At 43.2% G+C, this 24,613-nt stretch overlaps 1 protein-coding gene across 6 annotated transcripts in view; it reads right to left on the reverse strand.

Moving 5' to 3' along the window:
- Positions 1–24,127, reverse strand: part of LOC129135302 (signal-regulatory protein beta-1) — a 57,204-nt gene extending 33,077 nt beyond the window's left edge. For 5 of the 6 annotated variants that reach the window (XM_024352243.3, XM_024352242.3, XM_514798.9 and 2 more), the window contains exons 1-4: positions 23,982–24,127; positions 15,408–15,764; positions 2,514–2,831; positions 1,593–1,925 (exon numbers count right to left, since the gene is read on the reverse strand). In XM_024352243.3, the coding sequence (XP_024208011.2) occupies positions 1,593–1,676 (84 nt within the window). In that variant the 5' untranslated portion in view covers positions 1,677–1,925; positions 2,514–2,831; positions 15,408–15,764; positions 23,982–24,127. Of the gene's footprint in view, positions 1–1,592; positions 1,926–2,265; positions 2,337–2,513; positions 2,832–15,407; positions 15,765–23,981 lie in introns of those variants that run through there. The other variant, XM_024352241.3, reaches the window with a different exon arrangement.
- Positions 24,128–24,613: the final 486 nt, after the last annotated feature.

The following is a 24,613-nucleotide window of genomic DNA, read 5'->3' on the forward strand; positions in this document are numbered from 1 at the left end:
CTAGCACTGACCCAGCAGATAAGACTAACCACCATAAGGTATGTGGGAGGAACCTGGGCCTTTGAAAAGTCTCCTGGAGTTGAGACCCCTCCTGGTATTACACAAGAGGGAAGTAAGACATATTTTGGTCATACGGAGTGGAACACAGGCCACCTTCAGGTCCATGGGACAATGCCCAGCAGAAGAGGAATGTTTCTCTAACTAGCACAAATTTGCATTTTAGGCTGTAACTGACCTTGTTCTCAGGGACCCAGATTTACTTTAATTAGTTTGAACCAATAACCTGATCTAAAGGCAAGAGGTCTTCAACAACATCCCCCATGACTTCCCAAGTCCTAGTTTCCCCTTCTTTAAAACTCCAGACTCACTGGGTGGTTGAAGCAAAAACAGAGATCATGGATGAATGGAAATTTGCACTTAGTAAATTTGCAGAGGGGTTTGTGATTATTGTTGCTCAAATATCACAATCAGGACACAGAAGAGGTCCGTTCTGTGACCATTCATGGTCACCTGCAGGCCTGGTACAGTTTTTCTTTTTTTGTTTTTGTTTTGACAGAGTCTCACTCTGTCGCCCAGGCTGGAGTGCAGTGGCATGATCTCGGCTCACTGCAAGCTCTGCCTCCTGGGTTCACACCATTCTCCTGCCTCAGCCTCCAGAGTAGCTGGGACTACAGGCGCCCGCCACCATGCCCGGCTAATTTTTTTGTATTTTTAGTAGAGATGGGGTTTCACCATGTTAGCCAGGATGGTCTCGATCTCCTGACCTCGTGATCCGCCTGCCTTGGCCTCCCAAAGTGCTGGGATTACAGGCGTGAACCGCCAGGCCTGGTAGAGTTTTAAACTACATTTGTCTTTCTGAAACATACACAGCAGATGTCAGGGTGTACTGGGATGAGGTCATAAATGTGGATGGAAAAGTTTAGGATGAAACAGAAACAAAGCAGAGGTTAGAAAAACTAGGGAGCACAAGGGTGGGCTGATGAGAAACAGGGGCATAACAACTCTCAAGGAATAAGGGAAGGCAAAGGACTCTATGAAAAGATGGTTCCCCCTGCCTGCCTCTTTGCTCCTTAAATATATATTTATGTAGGCCGAGTGTGGCGGCTCACGCCTGTAATCCCAGCACTTTGGGAGGCTGAGGCAGGCGGATCACGAGGTCAGGAGATCGAGACCATCCTGGCTAACACAGTGAAACCCCGTCTCTACTAAAAATACAAAAAATTAGCCGGGCGTGGTGGCGGGCGCCTGTAGTCCCAGCTACTTGGGAAGCTAAGGCAGGAGAATGGCGTGAACCCGGGAGGCGGAGCTTGCAGTGAGCCGAGATTGCGCCACTGCACTCCAGCCTGGGTGACAGAGCAAGACTCCGTCTCAAAAAAAAAAAAATTAAACATATATTTATGTCAAAAGTTCTATTAACTTGTGCATCAAATTCTTACTAGTCATGACTCTTGGCATGTGGGATTTGGAGGGATGGAGCTGACGTTAAAATTTTACTTTTATTTATAGACTTCTAGCTTATTTTACAGCAAGTGTGGATATTACTTTTAACATGAAAGAAAGAGACAAAATTTAAAAATTTTGAGCAACCTCACCAGGGGTAGCATCTGAGCTCTGGTCCTTCTGGTGGACTGTGACCTCCAGGGCAAGGCGTTTGCTGACCACCAGCTGCCCATCATGCTTCACCTGGCAGGTGAGGACCACATCATCCCTGTGGGCAGATACATTCACCAGGAACCAGCTTGTCCAGTTGTAGGTACCATCCTTGTTCTCTGTAAGGGTCGAGGCTGTTTCTCTCTGGCACACGTTTCCATTCTCCAACCAGGTCAGCTGTAGGCTCTGGGGGTAGAACTTCCTCACCTGGCAGGTGACGTTTACCTGGTTCCCTGCCCTCATGGGCTGTTGAGTAACCTCCAAGGTGGGTGGAACTGAAACAGCACAGGGTAGAAGCTCTGATCTTGTGGCACAGACAGATCACAGGGAGGGCTCCATAACTTAACTCCCACTACCACGGTGAGGGCATCACCAGGACAGTGCTAGGCAGGCAGCAGATGCTAAGACATTGAGGGCGCTCTTTGCATATGAATGAAATTACCAAGCACAGTGCCTGGTGCACAGTAGGTGCTCAAGGACTGGTAGCTCCTACTAGGCTAAGAATGAGTGAAATCTACAAGCACAACCCCTGGCATGCAGTTGGAATGTAAGAACTGTAGCAAAATCAGTGAAATCGCCAAGCACATAGGGACTTGGCTCATAGTAGGTACTCACTAATAGTAGTTGTTCCTGGTGAGATAAATGAAACTCTCTAGCGCAGAGCTTGGCACGTGATTGCTGGTCCCCTAACCGCTGCCAATAAAATGATAGTAAGTGACCAGCACACCTAGGTGCATGGCGGGCGGGCAGTATAGTCAGGGATTAGATTACAGGCCATTCAACCTCTGGAGCAACAGCCTGGGGAGAGGGGAGTGGGCTTGACCGCCAGGTGTGGGCTTGGGCTGGGTGTGAGGGTCCTCTACCTCGGATGGCCTCAGACAAGTTGGCAGTCCCACGAAGAGGGTCCCCCTGCAAGGTGACATGGGCCACCTCACAGATGACCTGAGAGCGAACGTCCCAGGGGTCCAGTACCACCCTGGCTGTGCTGCGGATGCTGTAGGCCACACTCTGTCCTGTGGGGTCCACGTTGGTCTGGAAGTCTGAGAGCTCATTCCCATTTTTGAACCATTTCAGGGTGATGTCTCTGGGAGAGAAGCCATGGGACTCGCAGGTGAAACTCACTGTGTGCTCAGGTGTGGTCCTCGCCGCAGGGCCCGATACCACGGGGGCAGAGGGTTTGGCTACAAAAGGGGCATCGATAAACAGGAGACATGACTGAGATGACAATCACTAACGATGAGTGTGTGACACTGTTAAGAACCTTCAGATACATTAATTTTAATCCTTCTAATAATGTGGAGAGGATAGTGTTCTTATTCTCATTTTACAGAGCAGGATGCAAATGTTGGAAGAGGTGAGGACCAGCCCCAGGTCAGACAGTGTAGGGGAAGGTCCCAGAGGGAAGTCCAGGTCTGAGTTCAAAGTCCTCCTCTCCACATAGGGTGACTTCCACCAATCTGGGCACAGGAACAAAGTTACTGATTGGTCTCCCTCTGTGTATTAACTGGTGCTAGCCTGTTTCCCCAGGAGAGCTCACCAACCTCAGAGAGGGTGTTTACAGAAGCCAAAGTAGGGAACAATGGCAAAGTGGCGCCACCATGAGACCTGCAACCAGGCTGTTCAGCCCATGAGAGGGGTGGCCTGGAACATGCAGCCCCTCATCTGCAAAGTGGGACAGCAGCATTTTCCCTTCCCAGGGATGCAACAAGGATTAAATGGGGCCATGGAAGAAGTTTTGCTTTGGATCAAAGTCAGAAGATGCTTCATAAAAATAAACTCAGATCTGTCTTTAATCCAGACTTGACATATACCCAGAGCTCTCTTTGTGTATTTATGAATTTATTCCATATTTTTCATTCTTTTCACAAATATTCCAGTACAGTTTTTGAAAGAAAATGATGTAGTTAAGGCTAAAGCTTTAACATGGAGTCAAGCGTTTGTAAGAGCATTGCACTCACACCTGCTAAAGGTCAAGCCACAGGATGTTGCTGTAGACCTGGATAACAACGGACTGAAGTCAAGGTGCATGGGATTTTGATTTCTCTCATCCTGGAGTGTCCTAATTAAGTAACCAATTAATACGAGTTTGCAGTTTAGCATTTCTGCCAGGCAATGAACTGTTTTCAAAAACAACATTTTGTGAAAGTCCCCAGTACAAAACTTTTCCTGCATTGCCCTATGGGACACTATTCAGGACTGCCATGACTCAGGGTTCCCAAATTGCAACTCTTTATTTCCCAGATAAATGCTATTTCCTTTGGCCTTCCTATCAATCATTATTTTTTTTTTAGTTAGCAGGTCTAATCTGTGCCAAGTCCCAAATTTGAAAAGAGGGAAGGTTTCTTGGAATCTAGGTCTTCAGTTGGGCCAGGTTGGGTTCAAAAACAATGATCACTGAGTACTAAGAAAGCCAAAGGTGGGTGATTTCTTCATCGTTAATTCATTACAAGAGACAAAGATCTAGGCCACCCCAACAGGCAGAAATCTATCCTGGGTCCTGAAAGCACACAAACTGGAGAATCAGAAAAATGAGGGTAGTTTCTCCCTGTAGATGAGTCCTAAACGTGTCTCCAAATTGCTAATTATTACCCTGCACCTCCTATAGCAGTCATCAGGAAACACATATTAGGCATACTTGCATTTGTAAATATTAACTTGCTCCCTACCACATGCAAACATTTTATGGGCACAGTAAGAAGGGTGTCACTTGAAGAAGTCAAGTCATCAAGACACCAGCAGCATTGGGCATCCCTAGAGGGCTGAGAGGCTGTAACCAGTTCCCATTTATTGAGGGCTTCTTGGGAGCCTGATGCTGGCTGCTCCCTCTGTACCTCTCAGCTCTTTAATCCTCCCTTCATTGCCTTGAGGGGGTCCTCGTGTGAGTCCCTTATAGGACCAGGGTCTGAGGGGACCCCAGCTAGCAAAGGGCCAAAAGTGGATAAAAAACCCACCCTGGTAAGATGAGGGAGGATGAATGCAAGCACGGAGCCTGGTATGCAGCAGGTGCTTAATAAATGAGCCCTATGGCTGTTATCAAGAGGTTTGGTCATTACTACTTCTGAATCTACACACTTATTCTTTAGGCAGCAGAACATAGAGGAGTAGAAACACCAAGAAAAGGCTCAAATCCTGCTCCCTGCACCTCATGAAAAACTCAAATGATAATAGAAGCAAAACCACCAAGTCTGGACAACTGGCTTTCAAAAAAAAAATAAGATCATAGGTAAAGCTGGAAGCATTTTGGAAGGAGGGGGGAACAGAGTCCTCTGTGACATCTTTTTATTATTATTATTTTACTTTAAGTTCTGGGATACAAGTGCAGAATATGCAGGTTTGTTTTATAGGTTATGTGTGCCATGGTGGTTTGCTGCACCTATCAACCCATCATCTAGATTTTAAGCCCTGCATGCATTAGCTATTTGTCCTAATGCTCTCCTTCCCCTCACCCCCCCACCCCTTGACTGGCCCTGGTGTGTGTTGTTCCCCTCCCTGCGTCCATGTGTTCACATTGTGCAACTCCCACTTATGAGTGAGAACATGTGGTGTTTGCTTTTCTGTCCCTGTGTTAGTTTGCTGAGGATAATGGCTTCCAGCTTCATCCATGACCCCGCAAAGGACATGAACTCATTCTTTTTTACGGCTGCATAGTATTCCATGGTGTATATGTACCACCTTTTCTTTGTCCAGTCTATCACTGATGGGCGTTTGGGTTGGTTTCATGTCTTTGCTATTGTAAATAGTGCTGCAATAAACATACATGTGCATGTGTCCTCATAGTAGAATGATTTATATTCCTTTGGTTACATACCCAGTAATGGGATTGCTGGGTCCAATGGTATCTCTGGTTCTTGATCCTTGAGGAATCACCACACTGTCTTCCACAATCGTTGAACTAATTTACATTCCCACCAAGAATGTAAAAACGTTCCTATTTTTCCACAGCATCACCAGCATCTATTGTTTCCTAACTTTTTAATAATCACCATTCTGACTGGCATGAGATGGTATCTCATTGTGGTTTTGATTTTCATTTCTCTAATGATCAGTGATGTTGAGCTTTTTTTCATATGTTTGTTGGCCACATAAATGTCTTCTTTTGAGAAGTGTGTGTTCATATACTTTGCATACTTTTTGATGGGGTTGTTTGTTTTTTTCTTGTGAATTTGTTTAAGTTCCTTGTAGATTCTGGATATTAGACCTTTGTCAGATGGGTAAATTGCAAAAATTTTCTCCCATTCTGTAGGTTGCCTGTTCACTCTCATGATAGTTTCTATTCCTGTGCAGAATCTCTTTAGTTTAATTAGATACCATTTGTCAACTTTCACTTTTGTTGCAATTGCTTTTGGCATTTTCGTCATGAAGTCTTTGCCCATGCCTATGCCTGAATGGTATTGCCTAGGTTTTCTTCTAGGGTTTTTATGGTTTTGGGTTTTGCATTTAAGTCTTTAACCCATCTTGAGTTAATTTTTGTATAAGGTGTAAGGAAGGGGTCTGGTTTCAGTTTTCTGCATGTGGCTAACCAGTTTTCCCAGTCCCATTTATTAAATAGGGAATCCTTTCTCCATTGCTTGTTTTTCTCAGGTTTGTTGAAGATCAGATGGTTGTAAATGTACAGCATTATTTCTGAGGTCTCCGTTCTGTTCCATTGGTCTATATGTCTGTCTTGGTACCAGTACCATGCTGTTTTGGTTACTGTAGCCTTGTAATATAGTTTGAAGTCAGGTAGCGTGATGCCTCCAATTTTGTTCTTTTTGCTTAGGATTGTCTTGGCTATATGGGCTTTTTTTTGGTTCAATATAAAATTTAATGTAGTTTTTTTTCTAATTCTGTGAAGAATGTCAATGGTAATTTGATGGGAATAGCACTGAATCTATAAATTACTTTTTCATGACATTCATCCTTCCTATCCATGAGCATGGAATGTTTTTCCATTTTTTTGTGTCCTCTCTTATTTCTTTGAAGCAGTGGTTTGTAGTTCTCCTTGAAGAGGTCCTTCAAATCCCTTGTAAGTTGTATTCCTAGGCATTTTATTCTTTTTGTACCAATTGTGAATGGGAGTTCATTCATGATTTGGCTCTCTGCTTGTCTATTGTTGGTGTATAGGAATGCTTGTGATTTTTGCACATTGATTTTCTATCCTGAGACTTTGCTGAAGTTTCTTATCAGCTTAAGGAGTTTTTGGGCTGAGATGATGGGGCTTTCTAAATATAGAATCATGTCATCTGCAAACAAAGACAATTTGACTTCCTCTCTTCTTATTTGAATACCCCTTATTTCCTTCTCTTGCCTGATTGCTCTGGCCAGAACTTCTAATACTATGTTGAATAGAAATGGTTAGAGAGGGAGTCCTTGTCTTGTGCTGGTTTTCAAGGGGAATGTTTCCAGCTTTTGCACATTCATTATGATATTGGCTGTGGGGTTGTCATAAATAGTTCTTTTTATTTTGAGATATGTTCCGTTAATACCTGATTTATTGAGAATTTTTAGCATGAAGCGGTGTTGAATTGTATTGAAGGCCTTTGCTGCATCTATTGAGATAATCATGTGGCTTTTGTCATTGGTTCTGTTTATGTGATGGATTACATTTATTGATTTGCGTATGTTGAACCAACCAGACTTTCATGCCAGGGATGAAGCCAATTTGATTGTGGTGGATAAACTTTTTGATGTGCTGTGGGATTCAGTTTGCCAGTATTTTATTGAGGATTTTCACTTTGATGTTTATCAGGGATACTGGCCTGATGTTTTCTTTTTTTGTTCTGTCTCTGCCAGGCTTTGGCATCAGGATGATGCTGGCTTCATAAAATGAGTCAGGGAGGTGTCCCACTTTTTCTAGTATTTGGAATAGTTTCAGAAGGAATGGTTCCAGCTCCTCGTTGTACCTCTGGTAGAATTTGGCTGTGAATCCATCTGGTCCTGGGCTTTTTTTGGTTGGTAGGCTATTAATTACTGCCTCAATTTCAGAACTTGTTATTGGTCTATTCAGGGGCTCGATTTCTTTTTGGTTTAGTCTTGGGAGGGTGTATGTGTCCAGGAATTTATCCATTTCTTCTAGATTTTCTAGTTTATTTGCGTAGAAGTGTTCATAGTATTTTCTGATGGTAGTTTGTGTTTCCATGGGGTCAGTGGTGATATCCCCTTTATCTTTTTTTTATTGATTTGATTCTTCTCTCCTTTCTTCTTTATTAGTCTAGCTAGTGGTCTATTTTGTTAATTTCTTCAAAAAACCAGCTCCTGGGTTCACTGATTTTTTGAAGGGTTTTTTGTGTCTCTATCTCCTTCAGTTCGTTTCTGATCTTAGTCATTTCTTGTCTTCTGCTAGCTTTTGGATTTGTTTGCTCTTGCTTCTCTAGATCTTTTAATTGTGATGTTACGGTGTTGATTTCAGATCTTTCTAGCTTTCTGATGTGGGCATTTAGTGCTATAAATTTCCCTCTAAACACTGCTTTAGCTGTGTCCCAGAGATTCTGGTATGTTGTCTCTTTGTTCTTATTGGTTTCAAATAAATTCTTAATTTCTGCCTTAATTTCATTATTTACCCAGGAGTCATTCAGGAGCAGGCTCTTCAATTTCCATGTAGTTGTGTGGTTTTGAGTGAGTTTCTTAATTCTGAGTTCTAATTTGATTGAACTGTGGTCTGATAAACTGTTGGATATGATTTCCGTTCTTTTGCATTTGCTGAGGAGTGTTTTACTTCCAATTATGTGGTTGATTTTAGAATAAGTGCCTTGTGGCACTGAGAAGAATGTGTTTTCTGTTGATTTGGGGTGGAGAGTTCTGTAGGTGTCTATTAGGTCCACTTGATCCAGAGCTGAGTTCAAGCCCTGAATATCCTTATTAATTTTCTGTCTCATTGATCTGTCTAATATTGACAATGGGGTATTAATGTCTCCCACTATTATTGTGTGGGAGTCTAAGTCTTTTTATAGGTCTCTAAGAACTTGTTTTATGAATCTGGGTGCTCCTATATTTAGGATAGTTAGTTGAATTGATCCCTTTACTGTTAGGTAATGCCCTTCTTTGTCTTTTTTGATCTTTGTTGGTTTAAAGTTTGTTTTGTCAGGGACTAGGATCGCAACCCCCACCTTCTTTTGCTTTCCATTTGCTTGGTAAATTTTCCTCCACCCCTTTATTTTGAGCCTACGTGTGTCTTTGCATGTGAGATGGGTCTCCTAAATACAGCACACCAATGGGGCTTGACTCTTTATCCAATTTGCCTGTCTATGTCTTTTAATTGGGGGATTTAACCTAATTACATTTAAGCTTAATATTGTTACGTGTGAATTTGATCCTGTCTTCATGATGCTATCTGATTATTTTGCACACTAGTTGATGCAGTTTCTTCATAGTGATCACTGATCTTTATATTTTGGTATGTTTTTGCAGTGGCTGGTACCGGTTTTTCCTTTCCATATTTAGTACTCCTTTCAGGAGCTCTTGCAAAGCAGGCCTGGTGGTGACAAATCCCTCAGCATTTGCTTGTTTGGAAAGGATTTTATTTGTCCTTCACATATGAAGCTTAGTTTGGCTAGATATGAAATTCTGGGTTGAAAATTCTTTTGTTTAAGAATGTTGAATATTGGCCCCCACTCTCTCCTGGCTTGTAGGGTTTCTGCTAATAGTTGTTCTGTTAGTCTGATGGGCTTCCCTTTGTAGGTGACCTTGCCTTTCTCTTTGGCTGCCCTTAACATCTTTTCCTTCATTTTGACCTTGGAGAGTCTGATTATTATGTGTCTTGGGGTTGATCTTCTTGTGGAGTATCTTAGTGGTGTTTTCTATATTTCCTGAATTTCAATATTATCCTGTCTTGCTAGGTTGGGGAAGTTCTCCTGGATAATATCCTGAAGTGTGTTTTCCAATTTGGTTCCATCCTCTCCATCTCTTTCAGGTGCTCCAATCAATCATAGGTGTGGTCTTTTTACATAGTCCCATATTTCTCTGAGGTTTTGTTCATTCCTTTTCATTCTTTTTTAAAAATCTTGTCCGCATGCCTTATTTCAGCAAAATGGTCTTCAAACTCTGATATCCTTTCTTCTGTTCGGTCGTTTCCACTACTGATACTTGTGTATGCTTCACAAAGTTCTTGTGCTATGTTTTTTAGCTCCATCAGGTCATTTATGTTCCTCTATAAACTGTTTTTTCTAGTTACCAGCTCCTGTAACCTTTTATTAAGATTCTTAGCTTCTTTGCGTTGGGTTAGAACATGCTCCTGTAGCTCAGTGGACTTTGTTATTACTCACCTTCTGAAGCCTACTTCCGTCAATTCGTCCATTTCCTCCTTTGTCCAGTTTTGCACCCCTGCTGGAGACTCATTGCGATCATTTGGAGGAGAAGAGGCAACTCTGGCCTTTTGGGTCGTCAGTGTTTTCTGTTGATTTTTTCTCATCTTCATGAATATGTCTAGTTTTGATCTTTCAGGCTGCTGACCCTTGGATGGGGTTTTTGTGGGGACTTTTTTTGTTGATGCTGTTATTGCCTTCTGTTTGTTTTTCTTTCAATGGTCAGGTCCCTTCCCTGCAAGGCTGCTGCAGTTTGTTGAGGGTTCACTTCGGGCCTTTTCATCTGGTTGGCTCCCACACCTGGACATGTCACTTGAAGAGGCTGGAGAATGGCAAAGATGGGTGCCTGCTCCTTCCTTTAGGATCTCTAACCTCAAGGGGCACTGATCTAATGCCAGTAGGAGCACTCCTGTGTAGGGTGTCCGACAACCCCTATTAGAGGGTCTCTCTCAGTTGGGTGGCACGGGGAGCAGGACCCATTTAACGAAGCACTTTGACTGTCCCTTGGTGGAGTGAGTGTGCTTCAGTGGGGAAAAACCCACTTATCTGGGCTGCCCAGATTTCTCAGAACTAGCAGCAGGAAAAACTAAGTCTGCCAGACTAAGACAGTGGCCACCCCTCCCCACAGGGGCTCAGGCCCAGGGAGATCAGAGTTCTGTCCCTGAGCCCCAGGCTGGAGTTGTTGGAGTTCCTGGAGGGATGCCCTGCCCAGTGAGGAGGGATGGGTCAGTCCTGAAAAGGCACTCTGGCCGCAGTTTGCCACAGCTGGTGTGTTGGGCTGTGGGGGATACCTCTTGGGAACAAGCCATCCAGCCTCCCTGGCTCCAGCAGGGGAAAAGCATGGCCTGCAGTTATAGAGATGGCTGCCACCTTTCCCTTGCCCTGGGAACTTAGTGTGTTAGGCAGCGATCAGTCCCAATGCTGGCTGCCGCCTATCCCCCAAGGAGCTCAGATGGCTTAAACAGCAGGCAGCCACAGCTGTGGTCCTGGCCACCCCTTCCCCTGGGAGCTCAGCAGCCTTAAGGAGATTCTGGCTGAATGGCTGTTGAGAATCTGTGCAGCTCTGCGGTTGATTGAGACCCTAGGCCCCAGTGGCATGGGCTCATGAGTGGGATCTTCTGATCTGAGGGTTGCACAGTTCTGTGGAAAAGCACTGTTTCACAGGCTAGGTAGCAGCTCACTCACCGCCTCCCTTGGCTGGGGGGTGGGGGCTTCCCTGCCCCACAGCTCTCAGGGGGCCGCTGCACCACACTGCTCTTCCTCTCCATGGGTCTCGCCAGCTGCCTAGTCAGTTCTGATGTCAGAACCTGGATACTTCAGTTGGTGTTGCAGGATTTGCTCGCTTTTATGGTTCTTTTCCATGGGAGCCTCCTATCGCTGCTGCTTCTAGTCAGCCATCTTGGCCCCGTCCTGCGTGACATCTTGGTGTTTTGAGGCAGGGAGACTTTTGGGGCTGAGGAGTACTGGGATTTCAATGCTTTTTTAGATACACACGTTTTCATGATGGAAGGTCCTCCAGCACTGAGGCTGGATCTGAGCAGGGCTTTATCCGGAAACTCTATCTTGGGTCCTGAGGCCTGTACTGTGGGAGGGGTCCTGGCCAGGGCACTGAGGCCTCCTGAGCTGTTTCCACCACATTTTTTCTGAAACACCCACCCCCAGAAAAGCTGTTCTCAAAGCCCCAACCCTATGGGGCATGACCTTTGCCAGGGGACTGCGTATGAGAATCTTCTGGAGTCATGAAGAGTTCAGATGCCCAGGCCCATGTCAGATCAATTAAATTGGCATTTTTAGGCGGATCCTGGGTCCAGGTTTGTAAACATTTTTGTCAAAGTTTCCCAGGTGATTCTAATGGGTGGCCAAGATTGAAAGCCACGAGACTCCACCCCAAACCCCATGTATCCTTGAGGCCTGGAGGAGCACTGGCCCACCTGAGGTGTCATGGCTTCGGCATCACATAGTTCACATTTATGGAACATTTACTGCATTCCAGGTGCTGCTCTGAGCATGTTACACGATTTAACTCCTTCAGCTCTCCCTACAGTCTGTGATGTCAGTGTTATCATCAACAGATGAGGACACCAAGGCCCACAGTGGTGGTTTCCTTGTCCCAGGTCACAGAGCTAGAAAATGGCAGAGCTGGGAAGTGGCCCAGGCAGTTGAGTTCTTGCCCATGCTCTCCTAACCACTGTTCTGCCGAAGCTCAGTGATAAACCAAACACCTCCACCATTAGAGGCTCTGTGCACATCCTCTCCGATCCTCACAGAACCTAGAGTAGGGGCCATGATTATCAGCATCACACAGATGGAGAAACTGAGGACTCAAGGGAAGGCAAGACTGGCTTAAGATTACACAACCTTGAAATAGCACCTCAATTTGGGGATGCTTAGAATGTGCTAGGTGATTTACAGAGAGAACCTCAAATCATTTTCTTTCTCTTAAAGGAGTTCATGATGATCACCATTCTACAGATGAGGAAACTGAGGCTGGGAGAAATGAAGGCACTGTCTCCTTGTCCTCCATGTGTCCCAGTGGGCACCTTCTGTGTCCCACCAAGCATTCATGTCCATTAACAGAGCAAGTGCCCTGAATTCTTGAGCCCCAACACTGACTGCACACCCTATTGTCCCTTCGAGATTCTTGACTTCATGCAATTCAAGGGAGAAGCCTCCCTCCTGGGTGCCCAGGCCCAGATACACTGTGGCCAGAAACAAAACACTGTGGGCTCCTGTCAGCCTGAGGGGAGCATGGAAACTTGCTCCTATGGGCCCCACGCACCCCGTAGGAAATACCTCATCTCCTCATCCTTAGTCCTCAGCACCAAGAAGAGGTGGGCACGTGCTCCGCTGAGCTGCAGGAGGCCCAACTCTGCTCCATAGATGCTGCTGAGTGAAGGAGAAACAGCACAACATTGGGGGAGAGTCCTAAATGCTTCATGTGTGCTGAGACCTGTCTTTTAGGAACAGGCTTGACATATAGTGAACCATCTGCAGAACCTTTCTAATGAGAGGGTAAAGCGAGCCCCTCCTACCCCTACAGGACTTTTTTTCATTTTTTTGGTTTTGTTTTATTTTGTTTTTGATGGAGTTTCGCTCTTGTTGCCCAGGCTGGAGTGCAATGGTGCAATCTCGGCTCACCGCAACCTCCGCCTTCCAGTTTCAAACGATTCTCCTGCCTCAGCCTCCCGAGTAGCTGGGATTACAGGCATGCGCCACCATGCCTGGCTGCTTTTTTATTTTTAGTAAAGGTGGGGTTTCTCCATGTTGGTTAGGCTGGTATTGAACTCCTGACCTCAGGTGATCCACCCACCTCGGCCTCCCAAAGTGCTGGGATTACAGGCATGAGCCACTGCACCCAGCCTCAGTTTCGTTTTTAATGCTTTTCGCTATAGAACTGAACAATGCCACAGTCCGGAAAGAGAAGGTTGGAGCATTTCTCTACCCTTGGAAAACCACATCTGAGTGAGTGTTGCAGAGACAGGGGCTGTAAGTCAGGCTGGTGGGGAGGAAATCTTGGCTCCCTGACCTGCTCACCACTCAGATCTCCTCTCTGAGCCTCAGTGTCCTCATCTTTAAAGAGGCAACAAATGGCTCCGCCCTCATAGCACTGGTTATAAGCAGACTTTGGCACAACTGCCACTCCATGGCCCCCTTCCCTGCCTCCCTCCTTTCTCATCCAGGTCATCATTTAGGCTGAGAGCATGGCAAAGAGGGGTGAGCACCCTACTAGGAGTTAGCAGATCTGAGTCACACCGGAGCTACTTTCTGGCTGTGATTGCCTGGGCTGGGGAGGCACCATCTGGAAACTTCGGTGTCTTTGCCTATATTATCTGATCAGGGTAAATCCACTTCCACATCTATGTTCAAGGGTGGTGGGGAGCCCTGTTGCTATGTCATGTAGGAGGGAAATTAGATAATATTCTCATATATGAAAATACACACACCCTCTAACTTAGCAATGTCACTTCCAGTGGGTGTCTCCCACCTGAGGAGGGTGATACATGTACAAGGCCATCCACTGCAGGATTGTTAGTAGCTCAAGTTTGGGAACAACTTACATACCCATCAACAGAATGCTGTGAAATAAATTTTGATATTTCCATAAATTGGAGTATTCTGCAGCTGCTAAAGAGTGGAGCAGTTCTATGTCCTGACGTGGAATCTCGATATGGAATGTTAGGGCTTATGTTTGGAAGAAGTTTTCCAATCACCAATGGGCTTTAGTGTCTGAATGTGAGGTGCATTCTGAACCTTTGGGAAATGGATGAAAAAAGAAATCCTGGCTCCCTGATCCATGGTTCTGTTTGAGGAGCTTTTATTTAGTACCTGTGATGCACCAGGTTCTTCTATGAAGACAGTGTCTAACAAACACTGGGGAAGGAAGGAGCCTGCCTCTATTCGGACCTTGACTCTGGCTTTGATTCCATCAATAACTGGCCATGTGACTGTGGACAAGGCCCCTACCATCTCTTGGCTTAAGTCCCCTGTCTGTAAAGGGGAGTTGGGCTGAAAGTCTGAAGATCTTTCCCGTGCTGAAATTCCAGGATTCCGGAGGTAGGATGAGGATTCTGGGCCTCTGGCTGGAAACCCCAAATAAGTTTTATTGCTGCTTTAAATTGGTCACCCCTGAGCCACCGATATGTATGACCTCTTCCCTGAGGTGAAGGATATTCTGAGATGACCCAGCTCTGCTCAGAGCCCACAGTGACTGTATGACTCAGTCCTTAAATCACACAAGGCTTCAAATAGACCCACAGCAAATGCGAGACTTATTGGCATCTCCTCCCACCAGGCCATCAGACTAAACAGTGAATCTGTGCCTCCCAGGAATCTTCCCTGTGTGATGTTTCTGAAGATTAAATAAAGAAAAACAGGATTTACACTTTCCATCCCCTGGATGAATTTCTCCTCATTAGAATGGAAGAGAATGTAAGCGTGGTGTGGGGAAGAGCTATGGGCTGTTTCATTCACTGCTGTTTGCACAGCATCCAGGGCGGAGTCTGGCACACAGTGGGTTCTCAGTGAGTGCCTGTTGCAAACTTAAAGTATAATAGTAATAAAATAAAATAAAATAAATTAAAAAAAAATTAAAAAAAGAATATACTTGGCCAGCCTGAGAGAGAAGCGCTCTTTGGAGGCAGCAGGTGAGTTCTGGCCCCGTACCTGGGCAAGTCACTCAATCTGTCAGTTTCCTCATTCATGGAACCAAAGGGCTGGGCCAGATTGGGAAGGACAAGAGCTGTAGAGCCAGACAGATTGAAGATGTAGTCTTTCCCATCATTTACCAGCAATCATTTACCTTGAGCAATAGCATGATGTCCCTGGGCCTCAACTCACCTGATCTGTAGAAGGGGGTGACAACAGGTCTTGAAAATGAGCACTCACAACCACACCTGATTGTTGCTCAAAGAATGGAAGGTGTTACTATTGAGTTATTGTCACACATCAGGGGATGAGGGAGGTCCATGTTGTACTCACCACCCAAAGCCATCTCAGTGCCTGGTCCAGACTTAAACTCCACGTTCTCAGGGCTCCCTTTTCGAAACTTCACACAGTAGTAGGTGCCGGCATCTGCTGGGGTGATGCTACTGATGCGGATGGAAAAGTCCATGTTGTTTCTCTTTGTGAGGTCTGAAACTGTTGTTACCCGGGGGAAGTGGCCTTCTTTTTGATTGTAGATTAGTTCTCGGCTTGGTCCAATTCCTCTGAACCACAGGACGGGTCCCACGGGAAGCAGGGAGGTCACAGTGCAGTGCAGAGTGGCCGTCTTTCCAAATGTGACCAACAGGAGCTTCTCAGGCTGAATCATCTGTAGCTCCTCCTCACCTGCCACTTCTGGAAAGGAGCACAAAGCAATCAGTTTCTCATCCTTACATAATCCTGTATTTCCTCATGTTTATCAAAGATATTCAGTGACTGGGTGCACATCAGGAATCAGGAGCAGGACTTGAACTCAGCACACTGCATGTATTATCTCATTTAACCCTCACAACATGCCTATAACATAAGACTGTATTACAATTGAGGGCACTGAGGCCTGAGGCACAGAGAGGTTCATTTTTTTTTTTTTTTTTGAGAGAGGGTCCTGTTCTGTTGCCCAGGCTGGAGTGCTGAGGCATAATCATGGCTCACGGCAACTTCAACCTCTCAGGTTCAAGTGATCCTCCTACCTCAGCCTCCAGAGTAGCTAGAACCACATGTGTATACCACCATGCCAGGTTAAGCTTTGTATTTTTGCAGAAACAGGTCACACCATTCTGCTCAGGTTGCCCTTACTTGAGTGCAAGTGATCCACTTGCCTCGGCTTTCCATAGTGCTGGGATGACAGGTGAGAACCATCAAGCCCAGCCAAGGGATTCAATTTCAAGGTAGAGCTTTGGGTTGAGGACCTGAATAGAACTCCTGAACTCTACTTTGAAGTGTTTATATATATATATATGTCATATAACTGTCATATATATTTTTATATATTTTATATATATATATGTATTTTAAAACTGTCAGTAAAGCTATGCGTCTTTTGCAGGCTATTTTTTGCCTTTCCAAATTCTAGAGGCTGCCCACATTCCTTTCTCACTGTTACATCTTCCTATCACTCTAATGTCTTGCTTGCATCCTTACATGTCCTTCTCAAAGAATTAATCTCCTTTCTCCTTCTTATAAGGACCCTTCTGATATGTTGGGTGCACTCTGACACTAGACCCAGTATTAAAACCACTGTCTTAAAAATGCTCAAGGAAATAAAGGAAACAATGGACAAAGTACTAAAACAGCAGGGATATAAACACATTCACAAAACAAGAACATCCAGAATGAGAAATTATAAAAAGAAATCCAACAGAAACTTAGAAGTTGAAAATACAACAATTGAAAGTTCAGTAGAGGGGTTCCCCAACAGGTGTGAACAGGTGGAAGAAAAATCATAAAGCTGCAAGATGGAATAATTAAAATTATTAAGACTGAGATATGGATGGAAAATGGAGTATAGTATAGAGAACAGAATCTAAGGGAATTCTGGGACACTATCAAATGGATTGAAATACACATTATTAGAGTTCCGGGGAAAAAAAAGAGGAAGAGAAAAAGGAGCAGAAGATTATTTGAAGAAATCATGGTCAAAACCTTCACAAACTTAATAAAATACATGAATGCACAAATTTAAAGACACTGAAGAAATGCAAGTTTAACTCAAGGATAGAATCTGAGACCCACACTAAGGTACATTATAATTCAACTGTCAAAAACTAAATTCAAAGAATCCTGAAAGCAGTGGGAGAGAAACGATTCCTCACATACAAGAGACCCTCAGTAAGATTATCAGCTGAGCTCTTTATATAAAGTATTGGAGGCCAGAAGACAGAGGGATGATATGTTCAAAATGCTGAAACAGGAAAAACCTGTCAACCATGAATTCTATACCTGGCGAAAGTGTCCTTCAAACACAAGGGAGAAATTAAGACATTCTCAGATAAACAAAAGCTAAGATAGTTCATGACCACAAAACCTTGCTTACAGGAAATGCTAAAGGGAGTGCTTCAGGTGGAAATGAAAGGATGCCATATGGCAACTCAAAGTTATATGAAGAAATAAAGATGTCCAGTTATATGTAAATTTTTTTTAAAAAATCATATTTACCTGATACCTCCACATCCCACAAACAAGTTGTGAGCACCCTGCCAAACCAGGTACACCACTGTGATAAAGCTGGTCCCTGCCATAATTCCTCTTCTTGTCCTCCTCTTCTGTGACTTAGTGACACTGAAACATTCTAGTAAAACCCATCATGCTTTTTCTTGGTGTCCTCCACCCTGACTCCCATTAAAGGCAATGGCTTCTCATCTCTCATCTCTCTTGCTTCCCCATCTGCTTGGTTGAGCCTACTCCCTGGGAGCTCCTCCCATATAGCTTCCTGTGTGGCATGCCCTACCCAGCTATGCCTCTCCAGATGAAATTCTCATGACCATGTTAGAGTGATCCTTTAAGACACAACCTGCAGGACTTACTCTACCATTTTCAACACTAATGGCAATGAGGAGGGGATTATTCTAAACCGGGGTAGAAAGTTTCTAGGAGATGCACTTTGACTGTTCATGGCTTACTGATTTGCTACAGATTGGCTCCACAATTTGAGAGGGTTTTTTTTTTGCCCTGATGCGTTTCTTGTGTTGTGCTATGCACAGCTATGTGTTGCCTTTTGGAATGCTGCCAAGACTCTCTATCCTAAAATGTGTATCCTATTCCAATATCAATAATGACAGCTGCCTTTCTTCAAGAGCACAGGATGTTATAGCAACCTCTTCAAAGAAGACTCACGTGATACTTATAATAATATCACATAATCCAGCATCTCTGAGTTGTTTTGAGGTGCCAGTGGCAATGTATTCTTCATTTACAAATTTTACTTGCAAATTAAAATCAACAGGCACTCCTTTTAGTGCTTTCAAACAAACAAAAATACCTCTTCTCTCTAGAGACTTTGGCAATGATTTTCATTCCTCTTGGAATTTCTAGACCACTCCTGATGGTCATAAACTTCCCCAGGGCTTCTAATGCAAAACAAAAAATAAAACAAAACAAAAAAGCCCCTCTCTGCCTTGTTCTTTACTTCATTCTAACAAAAAATGACTGGTTATCTACTAGAATCTACTGGCTTGTGGTCCAGATCTAGGGGGAATATTTCCTGTTGCAAGCATTAACCACTGGTTGTCTCACAGGCCAGTCCCTGCTCATCTGAAATGGGTCCCATTGGAACTTAAACTTCTACTGAAACACAAAATTAAAATTTGTCAGGTGCAGCTGCACACCTTTCTGTTGACAGTAGCCTTATTACTACTGGATTTGTTGATGCAACAATCCTCAACCAAATACTAGCTAACTGAATTGAACAGCATGTAAGAAGGATTATAAACCATGAACAAGTGGTATTTATTCCTGGAATATGAGTATGTTTCAATATACAAATGACAGACAAACAATATGGTATTCTATAAATATTTATTTATAGAATAAATAGAAAAAACACATGATCATCTATTTTGATGCAGAAAAGCATCTGGTAAATTTGTACATCTATTTATGACGAAAACAATAAAAGGGATATATGAGTACTTTCACAAGATGATAACATTCACCTACTCATACTTTATTTTTATTGCACTTATCATTGTCAAAAATTAATTTTTTCATTCACCTATTTATCATGTGTATTGATTACTGTCTTTCTCTGCAGTGGATGTAAGCAACAAAAGGGCAATTACTTTTTCTCTTTTATTCTACCAAAGTACCCCATGTTTTTATGTCAGATCCTGGCACATAGTAGGTATCCAATAGATATGTGTGTAACGTTTGAATTGCTCAGTGGGACATTTCCCTCGAAGACTGAAATCTTCTATTTTAGGTGGTTTGCTCCTGTGGAATTTGACAGAAAATGAGTTTCCCATGTAGAGGACTTAGTGAAAAAAAATCAATTTGCAAACATACAGAAAGTAGAAGAGCCCAGAGAAGAAAACCACAATCTCCCTTCACACCACATTGCCCACTCCACACCCAAGAGCAGCAGCTGCAGAAATCTCATGGAATAGAATCAAGACTGGAAGTGTTTGAGTAATGGTGAAACCTGTGACCTCTAGAGTCAGAGTGCCTGAGTTCAAATCGTAGCTCTACCAGTTACCAATGAGTGAGCCTGGAGCACTTTGTGCTTCTGTTTTCTTATCTGTTAGGGAAGGTGACAAGAAAATCTACCTTGTATATAATGATCACATGAAGTAAAAGAGGTAAGGCATTTTCAACAGTGTCTGCCACATGGTGAACGTTCAAAAATTGTAAAGTTATTGCTCAGTAGATTTCTGAGGCTTGGAGGCTTCAGTGGACATTAGATGACAAGGATAAGGATAAGGATATGGATACGGATATAAATATAACTATAGTTATAGGTAATATAGGCAGACCTGTGTCACCTGTATCCCCACATTTTTTTCCTCATTTCTACCTTCATGGAAGAGGGAATTTCAGGATAAAGATGCACAGACATTCTGCTTTGAGGGAAAATGCATTTTACCAAGAGAGAAGTTTGCTTATCTGTTGCTTCTATTAACAGATTGGAGGACTTTCAGTGGTAAGATTAGAGAAGTAGGAAGGAGGGAGAGTGGCTGGGCAATAGGGAAAACCACACATCTCTTCAATGTGCATTTCATATAGACTGAAAAAATGAGTTGAAGTTTATAGTAAAGAAAGTCTTTAAAATCCTGTGTGTGTTTCAGCATGGTCACATGAGATTTATCTCAGGAATGCAAGGATGGTACAACATTCATAAATCTCCAAATGTGATATGCTACATCAAGGCAATCTTGAGCAAAAAGAACAAAGATGGGGCTGGGCATGGTGGCTCATGCCTGTAATCCCAGCACTTTGGGAGGCCGAAGCAAGCAGATCACGAGGTTAGGCAATCGAGACCGTCTTGGCCAACATGGTGAAACCTTGTCTCTACTGAAAATACAAAAAATTAGCCAGGCATGGTGGTGCACACCTGTAGTCCCAGCTACTTGGGAGGCTGAGGCAGGGGAATCACTTGAACCCGGGAAGTGGAGATTACAGTGAGCTGAGATCACACCACTGCACTCCAGACTGGCGACAGAGCAAGACTCCATCTAAAAAAAAAAAAAAAGAACAAAGATGGAAGCACCACACTGCCTAATTTCAACATTGACTACAGTGTCAAAGTAATCAAAATGGCATGGCACTGGCATAAAAAGAGATATATAGACCAATGGATCAGAGCAGAGAGCCCAGCAATAAACTCACACATTCACACTCAATTGACTATTGACAAAAGTGTGAAGAAAACACAATGGTGAAAGGTCTGTCTCTTCAAAAAGTGGTGCTGGGAAAGTTGGATATCCATGTGTAGGGGAATGAAATTAGGCCTTCTTCTCATGCCTCATACAAAAATCAACTCAAAATGGAATAAAGATTTAAATGTAAGATCTGAAACTGTACAAGAACTAGAAGAAAAGTTTCATGACATTGGTCTTGGCAATACATTTTTGGATTTGAGCCCCAAAGCACAGGCAACAAAAGCAAAAATAGACAAAAGCCATTAACAACAAACTATAAAAGCTTCTACCCAGCCAAGGAAACAATCAACAGAGTGAAGAGACAACCTATAGAATGGAAGAAAACATTTGCAAACCATACATCTGATAAGGAGTCAGTATACAAAATATATAAGGAAGTCAAACAACTCAACCATAAGAAAACAACCCTATTAAAATATGGGCCAAAGATCCGAATAGACATTTCTCAGAAGAAGACATTAAGATGGCAAGTCAGCATATAAAAAAAAATCCAACCTTACTATTCATGAGACAAATGCAAATTAAAACCGCAGTGCACTATCATCTCACACCTTTAAGAATGGCTATTATCAAAAAGAGGAAATTTAGTATTGGAGAAGATGTGGAGAAAAGGGAACCCTTGCAGACAGTTGGTGGGAATATAAATTAGTAGAGCCATTAGTGAAAACAGTATGCAGGTTCCTCAAGAAATTAAAAATATAACTCTTATCTGATCTGGTAATCTCACTACTGGCATATATCCAAAGGAAATGACATCAGCATGTCACACAGATATCTGCACTCCCATGTCCATTGCAGCATTATTTACAAAAGCCAAGATATGGAATCAACCTAGGTGTCTATCAGCAGATAAATGGAGAAAGAAAATGTAGCATATATGCACAATGAAATTCTAATCAGCCTTACAAAAAGGGAAACCCTGTCATTTGCAACAACATGGATGAACCTGGAGGACATTCTGCTAAGTGAAATAAGCCAGGCACAGAAAGACAAACACTATGATTTCACGTATGTAGAATCTAAAAAGTTGAGCTCATAGAAGTAGAAAGTAGAATGGTGTTTATCGGGGGCTAGAGATGGGGTGTAGTTGGGGAGATATTAGTCAAAGGATACAAAATTTCAATTTAGATAAGAGAAATAAGTTCAAGATATCTATTGTACAATGTGGTGTTTATACTTAATAATATGAATTGTATTCTTGAAAACTGCTGAGAGAGCAGAGTTTACGAGTTCTCACAATAAAAAATGATAAATATCTAAGGTAATGCATATGTTTATTAGTTCAAATTAGTCATTCCACAATGTATGCATATTTCTTAATATGTTGTACATAAGTATACATACTTTTGTCAAATAAAAATAAAATAAAATATTTATTTTGTTAAAAATTTCACTGAAAATAGAAAGTTAGAGAAACAATGATTAAAAATGAAATCTCATCTGTGCATGTACATGTACATGCATAGGCACATGTGCATATATATGTGTATATAATGTGTATATATACACATTCACAAATATATATAAAAGTTTGGCTTATCATGTTAGTATATAAGGTTGTTTTGTGCATTAATTACAATTATGACAAATTTAAAAATCTCAGTAAAATATTTGGCACATAGAAATCATCCAACACATTTTTAACATTTTGGGAAAACATACATACACTAGCATTTTACCTCTGATTGTTTCTGACTGGTGCGATGGGTGATTATTAATCTAATGTTTGCTTGCCTGCATTTTCTAATATTTCTACACATAGCATAACATGGTTAAAAGGGTGATAAACTCTGGAACTGGTCAACCTGGACTTGATCCCAACTGCTCCATGGACTGAGGTAGGGGACAATGAACAGGTTCCTGCCTCTGCCTCACTCCCCATTTGCAAATAGAGCACAAGAGTTATAGCTTTCACACAGGGATGCTGTGAGGATTAGTTGACTTAATACACACAAAATGCTAAGAAGTGCGTCTGCCTTACAGGAAGAGAGCAATTGCTGAACTATTACTGCTGTCATTTGGGTGCAGTTTATGTGTAAAAAAAATAATTTGAAAAGTGAGACCCTTTCCCTCTAAGACCTGTGAGGTGACATCACAGCAGGGCCCAGTGGGCAATTGAGAGGCTATTGTGCCCAGTCCTGTGACCAGGGGTCAGCTGTATGGTCTGAAAAAGGGGTGAAGGCAGGCAGCCTGTCTGGGAGCTGTGAACAGGGCTCTCTCAGGTGGCACCAGGAAAGACCTCCCAATCCTGTCTGCCTGGGGGAAGGGAAAATAAATTCTCCAGAGGAAAGTCAAGATGACCAAGGGAGATGGTGGTGCCTGTTATGGGCTGAATGTGCCCCCAAAACGAATGGGTTGAAGCCCCAATCCCCAGCGCCTTAGAATTTGACCATATTTGGAGACAAGGTCTTTAACCCATTTATGCCCGAGGTTGCAATTTTTTTAATTTGAAAAATCAGACCTTGGCGATGCCCTTGAGCAGTAGGATATAAATAACTCCCGCAAGCCTAGTGTTCCAATAATGGAGCACTAGGCATAAGTGGGTGAAGCAATTTAGTTAAATGAGGTCACTGGCGGGGAGCCTTAATCCAATATGGCTGATGTTCTCATAAGAGAAAATGAGAATACAGACACACACAGGGGAAGACCATGTGTTAAGACACGTGGAGGAGATGGCCTTCCACAAGCCAAGGAGAAAGACCTCGGTAGAAACTAACCCTGCTGGCATCTTGATTTTGCAATTCAGCCTCCAGAACTGAAAGAAAGAAAGTAAATGTCTATTGTTTTAGTCACTGAGTCTGTGGTGCTTTGTTGTGGAAGCCCTAAGAAAGAAATATAGGACCCTGTAAGCATGAAATGTGGAACTTCTTAAAGAGCAGGAGGGCACACAAAAATGGGTAGGAGGACTCAAGACAGGTAAGGATTTAATAATGATTCTTCTGTGTTTGTCAAATAAAATATTATAAAAATGTAAGTAATTGTGATGGTGGCAGAAGCCTCACAAGGTTTGATGCCTCTGGTAGCCAGCTGCAGATCCACAGAGAAAGTGCTCAGCTCCCTGATCTTCTGCTCTTGGACAATGTCCAGTCCTTGACCTTCCTTGGCAGTGCTTGTGCTTATCTGAAATTGCTGCAAGTCCAGGGGCAAGGCTAGGTCCAGGAAGCAGGGAGAAAGGGTTCTAACCCAATGCAATGCTCACCTGTAAGTCCCAGCAGTAGAGTCAGAAGCAGGAAAGGACCAGGAGGATGGGGCCAGGAGGCTGGGACAGGCATTTTGGAGACCTCAGAAGCCTGCTCTGTTCAAACGTCTGTTCTGGGGAGATGTCAGGCCCTGCTCTGAAGACAGAAGACAAGCCCTGCCTCCCTCAATTCAAGAGGAAGTGGCTATGATGGAATGCAACAGTAACCCGCTTCTAGATTGTGACTTACAAATCAGGCACAGTAGGCAGCTACAAAGCAAGGAGTTACTCATGCTCCATTTTCAAGATAATCAGACAGGGTTAGCAGAAATAATGCTTCCTGCCTGCCTGGGACCTGTGCTCCCTCCTCATGTCCCCAAACCCATTTTCAGGTCTTCTTGGTGATTTGCCATTTGAGGCTTTTAAGTCAAGAAAGATCTGTTGTTAGGTACTGTTTTCTAAAGTCTTTATTTCAAGACCCTAGGATGTGGTTGGCTTGTGGTCTCGTTCTGCACCAGCCTCAACCAAATGCCACTCCGCTGGAGGTAGGAGAAGAGTTCACAGGACCTGCTCAACACTGGAGAGGAACCAGATCTTCTCCTGAAATGATTTTCTATTCCAAATTGCTGTAATTGGCAACACTTAGCCCAAAT

This window comes from Pan troglodytes, chromosome 21 (assembly GCF_028858775.2).
Source record: "Pan troglodytes isolate AG18354 chromosome 21, NHGRI_mPanTro3-v2.0_pri, whole genome shotgun sequence".
In the NCBI taxonomy this organism is placed as follows: Eukaryota; Metazoa; Chordata; class Mammalia; order Primates; family Hominidae; genus Pan; species Pan troglodytes.